This window comes from Nelumbo lutea, chromosome 2 (assembly GCF_056320005.1).
Source record: "Nelumbo lutea isolate HS-2025 chromosome 2, American lotus-T2T, whole genome shotgun sequence".
NCBI lineage: Eukaryota > Viridiplantae > Streptophyta > Magnoliopsida > Proteales > Nelumbonaceae > Nelumbo > Nelumbo lutea.
This window is the reverse complement of record NC_142685.1, coordinates 61522831-61536588: the sequence shown is the minus strand read 5'-3', so window position 1 is coordinate 61536588 and position 13758 is coordinate 61522831. Positions and strand designations below refer to the sequence as shown.

The 13758-nt window shown below is 38.3% G+C and overlaps 1 protein-coding gene across 1 annotated transcript; it reads right to left on the bottom strand.

The window, feature by feature from the left end:
- Positions 1-1914: 1914 nt before the first annotated feature.
- Positions 1915-8286, bottom strand: LOC148871092 (cytochrome P450 714C2-like). Its single transcript, XM_088973428.1, has 5 exons — positions 7701-8286; positions 5339-5565; positions 3675-3922; positions 3121-3484; positions 1915-2456 (listed from the first exon to the last, which is right to left on the bottom strand). The coding sequence occupies exons 1-5, from the start codon at positions 7984-7986 to the stop codon at positions 2031-2033; spliced, it is 1551 nt and encodes a 516-aa protein (XP_088829554.1). The 5' UTR covers positions 7987-8286; the 3' UTR covers positions 1915-2030.
- Positions 8287-13758: the final 5472 nt, after the last annotated feature.

The window sequence follows — 13758 nt, the reverse complement described above, 5'->3', positions numbered from 1 at the left end:
ATTTCAGAGTTCTGACCATATGAACTGATATTAATAGGGAAATGTATGAAGGTTCAAATTTCATTAAGCGTAATTTTTTTTTTTCAGAGCTATGTCATATAATGTTTTTTTGGTGAATTTCTCATCGTAAATCCCATTGTTGGGTTACGTTAGGGAAGCTAAGTGACCATGCTAGAAGATCTATCTCATTGTTTAATGGAGAGCTTCCTAAATGAAAGAGAGCAAATCAGGAAAATTCACTAGATGATTGTATTGCTTCTTAACTAACTCTCGTTTTCCACAAAGGGTCCGTTTGGTTGCATGTAAAATGAAAGAGAACAAATGGCTTCCTGAAATTTGGTAATTTAAGGTGTCTGGTTGCATATACAATGGTGCAAAGGAAAAAAATGGTTTTCACAAAGCGCTAATTTTAGGAAAATGGCATCCCTTCTAAGGCAACACTCCTTTTATCAAACTTATATTTACATGTGGGGTAATTCAAACTTTATTGAAATTCAGAAAATGCTGATAGTACCCCACAACCCAATAGCTGAGATGGTCACTTGGTGTCCTTTCAAGTATAGAGGTGCAGGATAAGGTCCATATTATTTGCAGGCTCCCCGTGGTAAGGTCAGTTGATCTCATGTACATCATGTTCTATTTTTATCTTTTTTTTTTTTTTACCCCAAACTTCATCCCGTTGGAGGGGCAACCAGCGTGGAATTTTGTTGCTAAAAATCTAAAATTGAGAAAAACCTAGGGGGACCTCAAAAGCCTTGCCACTCAAGAATAACCATACAAGATGATCTCCAGCCCTGTTTTAAAGACTGCAAACATGATATATGACAACTTTTTATGGCCAATTGGCCATGTATGAACCCTTGCAGATAAAAAAAATATATGGACTGTCATTTTACAACTTTAAATGACCAATATAGCTTTTCACCTTTTTAAGGCTCCCCTTTGGGAAGAGTACAAATACAAATATTTATTGTACAATAAATACAATATACAAGGTTTTGCACCGTACATATTTGTACTCTTCCCAAACTGAGCATAACTCCATTTGGAAAGAGTGTAAATGCTGGTTCAGTGTATGTATGCACTCTGAAACTGAGTATAACTCCATTTAGTTTTGCAGATGTTTGGTAAGAATGTGCTTATGTATTGAAAGCGGCAGTTTTCACAAATTTCAAGGCATGTTCGCATCCAAAATGAGAGCAAAGTTTACATCAGAAAAAGGATGCAAACTTTGCACTCAAAGTTAGATCAATGCTAAAAATGTATATTCCAGTCTTGGGATTTGTGTTTGTACCCATTACAACTAAAAATTGTTTGGAAAGAAAGTGAATTTATCAACTTAAAACTAAATACACATTTACATGGACCGAAGTGCACTCTACATATCTGTTTTAGAACTCTATTTGCATTCTTCCAAATGGAGCCTAAGGTTGTATTTGGTTGCAGTTGTGCAAATTTATCTGCATTAGTACAAATGCATGGGAGTGCAAATGTAAAAATTGCAAATTCTTGTTTAATTTTGTTTTAGATTTTACGTTGTTCTGTTTTATGTCTTAATTTACTTCATTTGTATTGCAATCAAACAAAATAAGCTAAAATTTGAAAAAAAAAAAGGTTAGAATTTACACTCAAATCATTTGTACTGCCATGGGTTTGCATCAGTGCAAATTTATTTGCATTGCAACCAAACACAGCCTAAAGAACCAATTAACAAACCAAGTTTATGCATAAGATATCCATATGGGGATAAGCTATGGAACCACATCAAACATAAGACTAATATTTGTAACTTTGTAACTTTTCTGAGGTTGGACTTTTCTATTCATATCTTCCAACATGTATATTTTTCAATCATTATGTTTTGTTTTCCAAGTAAAAACCTACTTATTTTCTTAGTCTAACCAGAAACGTGAATTTTTCTTGACTTGTGCTAAGCCAAAAGAAATCAAAACTTAATTGTGAAAACTGAGAAATGACTACAAAAGCCCTTATGATCCTTATATTATCTACATGTACTCAATTCTTTAAAATCATGCTCTTTGTACAAGGAGAGGCATTCCATATTGGGGCTGTATAACAAATCGGAATGCTGGAGAATGGATGTAATTGGGAGAGAGTGAGAAAGAGAACTTAGAAAGTATAAGAGAAAGAAGAATCTTCAACTCAACCATGGCAAATTTCTGACCCAAACATGCCCTAGGCCCAAGCCCAAATGGAATGTACATATGTGGAAGCTTGCAGGCACCAAAGATGCCATGAGCAAACCTCTCTGGCTTAAACCTATCTGAGTCTGGTCCCCAAATTTCCGGCATGCGATGCACTGTGGATATTGGGATCCAAAGGTTGACGCCTTTTGGTATACAGACTTCATCCCAGTGAATCTCTTCAAAGGCCTCCCTTGCAATCAGTGAGGATGGAGGGAACAGCCTCAGTGCCTCTTGAATCACCATTGTCAGCTGCAAGATTGGGTTCATGTGGTTGTGATGAATTGGTTATCAGTTAAAAGAAAAGCAGTTTTAGGGATGTCAATTAGTTGGGTCAAGTCCAGGTAGACCTGGTTCCTAATCGTTAAGCCCAGTTCTGACCGAGACTTTCTGACCCAGAACCAGCCCTATTATTAGTCGAGCTCAAATCTGCTACTGACACGTACTGACAAGACACTACAGCCACATATCGGGAACATCTCCGCATGGATTTCAATTGAGATGCTCTCAATGTGCAGCTGTAGAATGCCTTGTAGTTGTAGGTAGCATTGTGAGTAGCAGATCCAGACTCTTAGTGGGCTCGGATCTTCTACTCACGAGCTGTTCCCACATCTCTACCCATGAGACATTACAGTTGTGCATTGGCAAAATCTCCCTTGTCATTCATGGGAAGATGTTCCCAATACACGATGGTGGTGCTTGATGGGTAGGAATGTGAGAACAACTTGTGGATAGCAGATCCCAAGAGACTTTTAGCTGCTAGTTGTCAATTTTCCTCAACTAGTATCACCCAATTGGTAACCAATCAACTGGTATTCATTCAAATTCGTGGAAGTCTCTAATTGGTTAAAGTTTTTCAGATACCATACCTTTCCAACACCATAGAAACTGCCATATAACAAAGAAGCAAACATACCATTTTCATCTTGTGCAACATATCAGCGTTTGGCAGGCAACCTCCAAGCACCTCAATGGCCTCCTTGCGAGCTCGAGACTGCCATTCCGGATGTAAAGCAAGTAGCATCAAGGTCCATGTAGCAGCAGAAGCGACGGTCTCATGGCCGGCGACATATATGTTCTTGCAGTTATCTACAACCAAGCTATTGGCTGTTTTTTGCCCAAGCTGATCAGCATAGACACCTTCAAGGATCATCTGGAATAGGTCTTTCTCAGAAGATGCAACATTTTGTTCCCTACGTTTTCTTACTACCTCTAAAATCAATTTCTCAATCTCTTTCTCTAACCTCCAAGCTTCTCTATTGTTTCTGGTTGGGAGATATCTGGAAAAATACAGATAAATGCTTTTGTAATTCTTAGAAAAAGTTAACAAACCATCTTGTAATTGTTATAATGTTGATCTGGATAGATTTTGGGCCATACATGGGCCCACCATAGAATTTCATTTCTGGGCCTGGGCTGGAGCTGACAAGAACTCCAAACTTGACCAGTTTCATGTCCTAGAAGCAATACCTCAGAATTGGAAGCCTAATGAGTATGGTTGTGCGAGACATGGTCTTTTGAAGCTTCCAAAGCAGTGAAAAAATCTCCTTTCCCTCAGAATAAGAACTCCCAAAACAAGTTCTTGAGATTACATCTGCTGATAAGTTTCTCAAGTACTCATCAATTCTAATGTCTGCAAGCCCTCCCTCAGCTTCAACCAAATCCTCCCACAATTTCAACAGTGGCAGGGTAGACTCAACCATTAGTCCCACCATTCCCTACATGTATAAGTGTCATAAGTTAAATGATATATCATTAGGTTTATGAGAGCATTTGAAACCCCACCAAGAGTGAATATTTCATACTGTGAAAAAAAAAATCATTGAGTCAAATTGTAAGTTTAATTTATGTTAGTAGGAAAAATCATGGAGCCAACTCATTTTCCATTACCTAAGATTTGATTATTGTAACCAACGAAATTAAAGTTTTTTCTTTATGAGAAAGGAAGAAAACTAGGGTTCCAGCCAAGAGATTTCAATCCCAATTTCTTCAATGAATCAAATTGGTTAATTGGAAAAGAAAAAAAAAAATCAATAGACTTCTGGGTCAAGAAAGATATGTGAAACCTTGGTGAATGGTTTGCACCTCAGGGCTTTAATTAGGGCAAAGAAACCCAATCAACCAGAAGCGTCCGAAATTCTTCAAGTAACTAGTTGATATACATTAATGTATTTATGAAGGTTCCCAAGCTTGTCTGTTTATAACTTTTTGATCATTAATAAAAAAATATTTAATCACATTATAATAATTAAAATTAATTTTAAATTAGTATAAATAGCTAATTTTATATTAGTTTGCTTAATAAATCCCATGCATCACAAGCTCTCAACAAGTATTTTATATATAACAAACCACCCTTGTCACCATCCTCTCTCCTTTTCTCCCATAAGCATACTTACATGAATGAATATGTGTATCATAATTAGCATACAGGAATATACAATTAAAAGTGTAACATCTTAAGGCATCAACCCATTTTTCAACCCTTATCCTAACCCAATTATCAACCCTTATCCTAACCCAATTATCAACCCAAACCAACCCTAACTTATCGGGTTGGGTTTGGTTGGCCCAGCTCAAGTTGCACCCCTACCTGACCTGAATTGTAGTCAATGGTTTTTTAATTTGCATTAGGGCTACAAATGGATCAGATGGGGATTATATCCAAATTTGATGCTTTCATATTTGAACCTGGATCAAATTTTATTCATCAGATTCAGATCAGACTTGAACCAGGTTTAGATACTGAAACCTTGATGGTCTTTGATTTGTGACTGAGGCTCAGCTTGGAAGGAGTAGAAATACAGATATGTATAGTGCAAAACCTTGTATTTCGTATGTATTTGTACTGTACAGATTTGTATTTATACTCTTTCCCAACCTGGCCCGAATGACCATTACAAACTACCTCTCCCTTCCTTTCCCTACTTTTTCCTTCAAACCAAACATAACCTTAACGGGTGGAAATCTAATTCCTGATTTCAAGAATTTCCATTGCTTTGGGCCTGGAACATTTGGGCCGAGCCCTTCCAAATGCACCAAATTCTCAACTTAGGCCGGCCCAAGTTACACCCCACCGACCCAAGAAGTTAAGAAAATGCATATTAATTAAACGAATAGGAATTCAAATTCACCTTCACTTTATCCATGAAGAACTCCGATGCTATTAGTTTTCGCTGGTGGGCCCACAGATGTCCATTGGACAGTGTAACGCCACGGCCCAGCAAAGGCCCAAGTTGCTCAATCACATAAGAGGGCTTCCCTAAATCCCAAGATTTGCACAGGCTTATCTCCTTCACCAGATTTGGATCACTGATGTACAAATGTTGAACGTTACCTGTTGTAAACATAAATGCTGAACCTGCAAAAAAAAAAAAAACTCTTTAATTCATCAGTAACAACTTGAAACTGATTTCTGCGGGTCCATGTACAGAACTTTTGTCAGACTCGGATCAGACCGGATGGTTGAACCGGTGAGATTTTTGGGTCTTGAATCCCGATTATTTGACAATTCTTACAGGTTGGATGATCCAACCGGCTAATTAACCGATAAAATTGTAACCCACTGATCTTTCGTTGGTCCAGACCAGACTGTCGAACCATGAGCCTTTTTTAGCCTTGGTTCTTTGACAACTCTTGGCTGATTAACCGATAAAACTGTAACCCAGTGAGTGTTATGATCTTTTGCCCAGAAAATGACTATGCATGTCAGGAAAATTGAATGGGAAATGACAGAGGAATGCGTACAGAGTTCAACTGTTGAAAAGTTGACATGCAACCATGGGTAGTCAGATGATAGCTGAATTGGCTGGCCTATCAATTTGTTCTTTAGTAATTTTTTTTAAGCCTGCTACTTAGTGAATAAGTTAGTCACATAATGATAAATTTAGGGGTATAATAGTGGCCCCAGATGTCATTCAGTGATGGAGGAGCCCGAGCTCGCAACCTACTTAATGACTTATTCATTAAAAAAAACAAAGTAATAACTCATTCAATTAAGCCAATTCAATCATTATCAAAAGGCGAGCTACCCTGAACCATTTTTCTTCCACGGCAACAAGCTAAAAGAGAGTCTTTTAACTACAAAAACAGATCAGACTTGGGGCCAATTCATCTTTGTCTGTTAATTAAATCTATTGCTTTCCACATGCTGAGAGCCTGGCATAAAGTTACAATGCATGTAGCTATAGCCTATTAATGAACAAAGAATCTTTCATGTGACAAATTAGTTTTGGGCCCAGAATGGTCCCAGATGTTGCTCTTGCCATCCCCCCATCAATGGGGCAAATTTGAGCCCAAACACCCTTTTCTGTGTGGTCAGAGTAAGCCCCTCTTTTCTCAGACAAGTTGTAAACTCTCACCTGCTGAAATTATTTGCAGAAATTAAACCCTAATAAAAGATGAACCACATGCTGATGTGCAGAAACTGGAAGATTGGACAAGCGACCAGTCTGAAGGTCCCCTACTCGATGGGCAGGTTGGATTGCCCATATCATCCCTCCAAGTGGCAAAAATATAGAAGCTCTTCTAGGGCAGCCCTACTCGAAAAATGTTGATTCGACGTGTCCAGCCCAAAGGATTCCTATATGATGGATGGCTTAGATTGTTTTTATAGAGAAGCTTGCTACTTAACCCAGCAATGAAGGGTCTGGGTCAGGTGAACTGGATAGGGATCCAACCTTTTACTCACCTATAGCACAGTAGAATATCTCCCCATAAATAACAACACACAAGTACAGGAAATATTCCTCACATGCGACTAGAATGTGCTATGGAATTGGTGTGAAGAACGCTCTCTGAGGAACAGATCCGGAGTGACTGCCTTTAGACTCGAATTTTTATTATTGCTGAGAACCAAGCATTGACTCTCTCTCCTATTTTTTATGCAAGGACGACGGCCTTAATTATAGGTCAAAGGAGTAGATTTCCATAAACCCTAAGGGTAGTGGAAACTTAAAAATCCCCCATCCCATGCCGGCCTAGAGTGCAAATTGTGTGTGCATCTTTAATTTATTTATCTATTCTACATGCAGCAGCACATGCTTTTGTCGCTTCAAATTGACTTCAAGGGATCAAAGCCCAGCATCTATGTCTAGGGAATCGGAAAAGCTTGACGGTCTTGAGCTTGATCCTCTTCCATTTTGCAACATCATCACCCCTCCCCTAAGGATTTCAAATTTGACCAATTTCAATCTCAAAATTAATGTTTAAACCTCCTAAAGATAACATTTTTTCTGAGACCAGTCTGTTCAAAATAACTGTTCCACTTGAGAGAGAGAGAGAGAGATTGTAGGATATGGGCCCCCCTCCCCCAATTCAGAAGGCTTACCCTTCCCCAATTGAGAAGGCTTTATAAATCTGACAAAATGTGATGGGCCCCAAACCACTACTAACCATAAGATGGTAGAGAGAAGCAACAGATAAATAGAATAAGCCAAAGCAAAAGACAAATTGGAGCCTAAAGGAAAATCAAATAAAAGTGGAACTGAATCATACCATATTCCTTTCTCCAGAGCTCCAGATAAGGGAAGAGTGAAGGTGCATAGTCGTCTGTTAGACAGCCATCTTGTTTTCTGGGAGACATGGCCACCATAGACTCGATTCTCTTCATCTCCAAAAAGTTCCCACAGAGAAAAGAAGGAGGAGGACCTCTGAAACCTTGCTTCCTCAGCTTCTCTCGTAGCTTTTCAGTTCTCAACCAGAGAACATGATAGAGGTAAACGCAGAAGCCACTCAGACAAGCAACAACCCAACTGCAGACAAAGATCTGAATGCCCTCCATTCTTTTTGTTTCTTTTCTCCTTCCTCCCTTCCTCCCTCTCTCTCTCTCTCTCTCTCTCTCTACTTTCTGTCCTATTCTTTCACGCTTGAATGGTGCCCATTTATAACTAGAAACCAGTCAAGCACAAAACAATATTTTCAAAAGAAATGGCAGCCTGGAGTCTCATGCACAAGGCTGTGTGCTCACCATGCAATAAATCATGTATACCCATTGATCCTGATCGTCCAACCAATCATCAAACACTACTGCGCATAAATATCAGCACTTGGATGGTCAGGATTCATGGGTGTATGTCAGATCTATTGTAATAAAACCATGCTGTGCACATATCATCACTTTTGGGTAGTAGAATTTTAAAAAGGAGAATATTGTAACGTTTGAAATCCGGCAGGGTAGCCCCTAAACAGCTCAGAATCAATAAATATGCTAGATAGCTAATGACACCGTGTTTAGCACGGGTACTGGTATTATGTTTGACACTTCATCACAATTAGCCATCACCATTAAATCGATACCATACCTTGTAAATAAGAAAAATAACATTTATAGAAATATCAGAAATTTTCTGGTACAGAAACATGTACCATGGTACTGGTATTACAAACGTACTATAGGTCTGTAAATCTTAGACTCTGAGCTGTAAACGTTGCACCCTGAGACATTTGCCTATAAATCTTGCATGGATAAAGTATAACACTTACAGTGTTAGAGTGCAACGTTTACACTCTTGCGGTTTTACTTTTTTATATCAAAATATACGAGTAGAATTATTTACAGCATATATATCAGTCTATGTTCAAATCAAATATATATTCACCATTTATCCCATAGTTTGATCTCAGGAATTTCATACTCCATAGATCTAGCTGCAAAATCAACATAGTTAATTCTTAATTTAAGAGAAAAATCGATAAATCCAATTACTCTAAGGAGGTAGTTGTCTTTATAAGATGGTCCTCCACATTCATTTGTAATCTAGGTACCAAGAAGGCAAGAACCCACCTATAAGGGTAATTAGAGGGCCAGGCTGACTAGTGTCGTCAGAATGCTGGTTTCAGCCCAAGAGAGCCACTTTATGTTAAAAAAGGCTGGAGGGTAGGTCCTTGTCCAGTCCCCATCCTCCCAAGTCCCAACACCCCGAGAGTTGGGACCAACATTGGGTAAAGGTCTTTATGGTGATTAGGGAAAATCAATTGAATCTATCCATCCCTTATTAATTTTGATTTGATTGATCTGTTTAGGTTTAGAACCTTTTATTCACCCTAAACCGCAAGAGCTTATGTCGTTTATCCAACAAGTAAGAGATGTCTTAAGTGAGTTTATTTGACCAAGCTTTTCACAAGGCTCAGGTTTGAGAATAAAATTGTAAAATGTGGAGGCATAATAATGCTACTATCACAAGGTGAAAGATGCCAATCGGTTAGTTGGTAAGCGAAGATTAGCCTTAGAGGCATCATGTGATTGTTCTTATGAGACATGCATGAGGTATATCTAAACATATACTTCATGCAAAAAGCATTTGAGTCATATGCCTTAGAGGCCTCAAATGCATCTCACCCAGAGGCACACCTCCTTGTGTCCACCTCAAATGCCTATGCCTTTTTAAAGCATTATTTGGAAAGAATGGGTTTACCAAAAAAAAAAAATCATTAAAGCAAATAATAAGAAAATTAAAAAAAAAAAAGAAATAAAAATTCTTGTGAAATAGCAATGTGAGGGCCCCAAAGTAGAGTTTAAACCGTAGTAGCCAAGCTTTCTCTGGGGACTGGGGGATTTGCTCTTCTCTCGATGAATATGACAATATATACAAATACAAGGGGTATTCCCCACGTGCAATGTGCTGTGAAGTTGGCGTGAGGAACACCCTATAAAAGCTGACCCAGTCTTTCTTTTTTCTAGGACCTTCACTCTTTCGAGTCATAGGCATGCCACGTGGACAAAAGAGAGAGAGTTTCAGCACCAAAGTTTTGTAGATTTGGCTGTTAGAGATAGATTTGCATTTATGACTGCTTACAAACTTCATACATATTCCCATGTGTATATATGTTTTAGGTTTTCTTTCTAGAGGCATGACTGATTTGAGTGACCCTCATTTTTTTTATAATATAAATGAAGCACTTTCTCTTTGGCTTTTAGGAAGCAATAAATTCCGCATTGATTCTCATCTACTTTAAAAAAACATTTAAGAAGTTATAAATTTAGCTTATACATTTTCATTAGTCATCCCTCAAATTTCTCTTCTTATTTTTTTTTTTTCTTTTTTCCCGCATTTGCTATGCATGTATATAAGTAAAGACAAGAATATATTTTAGGTCGATTAGGGCCCAATTGTTTCACAGTCAGAACTAGAATAGAATAGGAATTGGAATACATTATTCCTCTGCTTGTTTAACTCACATAAGAATCAAAATTGGAATCAGAATTAGTTGGAATTAGTGTTTTCAACCCGTCATTGGCGTGGATGATTGAATCATTCCATCATCTGGTCAAGATTCTAAGTCTAGTTTGCATGAAACCCATCTTTTGGTCAAAACTGTTGACCTAGAAAAAAAAACTATCTGATTTGGGCGATTGAACCATTGACCTATTTGACTTAGCCACTACCAGGGGCAAAGCCAAGGGGACCTGGGGGAGCCTCCCCCCCAAATATACTGGTTGCCCCCCTATTGGCCCATTTATGAGCTTTTGTGTCGAGCTAAAATTAAGCTCAAGTCTTTAGCTCGAATTTGAACTAGAGCCTTATATTCTTTTGGTGAACCAAGCTTGAATAGTCAGATATTTGCCTTAGTTTAATTCAAATCCATCCCTAGATGATAAGATTCCTTTCCGCCCAACCAAATGATTGGTTCTGATTCTAGACTCCTATTCCAACAAACCAAACAGATATTATTCGATATGATACTTTGGGCACTCTCTAATCTTCTACATAGTTTTTCTTCTTATAATTAAATAAATGTAATTAAAGGTAGGAATTTATTGGCAACCCATTTCACCGATCCACCTATACTGACCTTTTGCCTTTTAATGATGGGCTGAGTCTGTGAGTCACCCATTGGATAGATTTAAATGGGTTGTGTAGTTTTAGGTTAATAGTATCCATTAGGTCAACTTTAAAATTTTGATGATGTTTTTATACTTTGAGATAGCAACTAGATCTCCTTTTGAAATTTTTGTGCCCAAACAAGTTTTAGTGTCCCAGCTCTCTCTCTCTCTCCTCTTCTTGGGGATTCAAGGACAATCAAAATTTATTCTTTTTTTTTTTTTACATGACTAAAGGCGCCCACTGGCATTACATATATGAGGAAGTTATTTTAAAACCATTAATGCCTTTGTTCATTGGTTTGAAGACTAGTAAATCCCCTCAACACACAATTAGCTATCGTTGTGGCAATTCTCCCTATTTTTTGGATGCCTCATTGGATCCCTACTAGTTTGCTTTGGATGTTGTAAACAACTACCCTCATGTCAAGTCTTTGTCACTCATTAATAATTTTAAATGATAGAAATAGCCCTGACCTACTTTTCTCATCTGAACTTCTTATTGTTATTATGACTTTGTCAAATAATTTGAGTCAAATTTACCCCAAATACATGTGTTTGTGATTGTCGTAACCTATAATATTTATTGATTAAAGTTTATCTTAGGCAAGATATCTTATAAAAAATTGACATATTTTTTCAATTTTTTTTTTTTGTTTTCCAAATTTTATTTGAGGAGTTGACCAGGCAAATGGGGCGGCCGGACCATTGACCCATGGGCCGTGGCCCAATGACAAATTCTCTACCTGCTGAACCTACATGGACAATCTCTATGTGGTGGAAGAAAATAAATTGGATCAGCTGGTAAGAGCAAATTGTGTGGTAGTTTAGAGTTCAGACATCCACATGCCTTTAATTTGGCTCTCCTCGCCAAGTTGGCTAGAGAAATAAAAATTTTTGGAGTTTAGTGCCTCCATCGAATTGCTCGTAGAGCTTGATGGCTGGTAGGGATGTTTTGAAAGAAAGTGCATGCAAACGGAGACAAGATGGACATCTGCGAAGTGCGAAGATATGTGGATATTTGACTTGCCTATGGGCGCCAACCTTAAATGGGTGATTGATTTGATTGACCCTCAAACCCAATATGTTGGAATGAGTGGATGTTGGGGAAGATGGGGTCACTGTAACTTAGGAGGAGAAACTCTGAGGCGCGTCTGAAGACACTGTCTTTAAAACATCATTTGCCCCCACTCAGTTTTACTAAGTTTGCTGTTGGGTTACAGGCAAATTCGCTTCCAAGATACAATAGAGCCTTGGGCGAGAATCTGCAACCAGCAAAGTTGAAGAGTCTCCAAAGAAACCTTCTGTGAGACTGTAGCAGACCGGACTGAGAGAGAGATAGTGAATTTCGAAATTGTGTTTTTGGAGTCTGCCTCATGCTCCTTAAATAACTTGTGAAGATGTATGAGGAAAAGGTAAGTACTGGTTTAGAGAAGACACCTTGAACAGTCACAATTTCAACCATTGTGTCTATTTAAAAAGTTGTTAACAGTTGGTGACTGTTAACTTTGAATTGTACCTCTTGATCACACCCGATCGAATCGTGACCGTTGATCTCATCAATGGTGATCAATGGTCATCAACGTACTAAAACCAGAGCCGCCCATCGCAAGCCACGCGAAATGTGAACAAAGTGCACCTCTAAAGCGCCTCATTGCGCCACACACACGCGCGCACACGCATGCACGTGCGTTGTGCGGTATCGAATCCCCATACTCTCCTCTACTAATTTTACGGAGTGTAAATCATCTCCTATTGAAATATTGAAAACAAAACATATAATTTTCCAATGTGGGACAAATTCAAAACTGGGTTTTTGTAAGAGAAAAATTTGATTTTTTCAAACAAGTGTACAGGTGCAATTTCTCATGTAATTGACCAATCAAACCTATTGGATTTAATCTCTTATGAGATTATAATCCAACAATCCCCCACATTGATTGATCAATTACATAGTTCTCTCTCAATCCAAACTACTATGACACAGTTATGCATACAAAAGGTGTTTATCAACTTAAACCTCTTGTTAGTATAGTTATCTCAGAGCCTTGTCAAAGTTATTGGTGGTAAGACCTTAAACCAACTACTCTCAAGATAGACCGAAGACACCTATACACATAAAAATGTTCAGTCTCTGCAAGAGGATCAACCAAGTTTTTACTTGACCTCACATAGGTTATAGTAATGATTCCATCTTGAATCAGTTGCCTAACAAATTCATGTCTCAGACTTATATGTCTGAACTTTCCATTGTAGGTACCACTGTAGGCCCTTAACAGAACTGCCTCACTATCACAATAAATGGAAATTGGAGGCATAGGACTAGGCCAAAGTTTTATATCCAATAATAAATTCCTAATCCATTCAGCCTCTTTTCCAGCAGCCGCTAAGGCTATGAATTTGGATTCCATGGTCGAGTGAGATATACAAATTTGTCTCTTGGATGCCCAAGAGATTGCACCCCCACCAAGGACAAAAATCCATCCAGATGTGGACTTGTTATCTCCATTACCAATAATCCAACTTGCATCAGTGTACCCTTCTAGTATAGCTGGATAATCACAATAAAACAAGCCAAGTTCCAGGGTTCTCTTGAGATACTCAAGAACTCTCCCAATTGCCTTCCAGTGCTCTACACCGGGATTACTTGTAAACCGACTGAGTTTACTTACTGCAAATGCAATATCAGGTCTGGTACAAAGCATAGCATACATCAAGCTCCCTACTGCATTA

What these genes read in the sequence shown, in the direction of transcription:
- LOC148871092 (XM_088973428.1), bottom strand. Translation starts at nt 7,986, where the DNA reads ATGGAGGGCATTCAGATCTTTGTCTGCAGTTGGGTTGTTGCTTGTCTG. An exon ending in TCTTCATGGATAAAGTGAAG is followed by an intron (nt 3,923 to 5,338) that starts GTGAATTTGAAT and finishes TTATACATGTAG; the next exon opens with GGAATGGTGGGACTAATGGT. An exon ending in ATTAGGCTTCCAATTCTGAG is followed by an intron (nt 3,485 to 3,674) that starts GTATTGCTTCTA and finishes GTATTTTTCCAG; the next exon opens with ATATCTCCCAACCAGAAACA.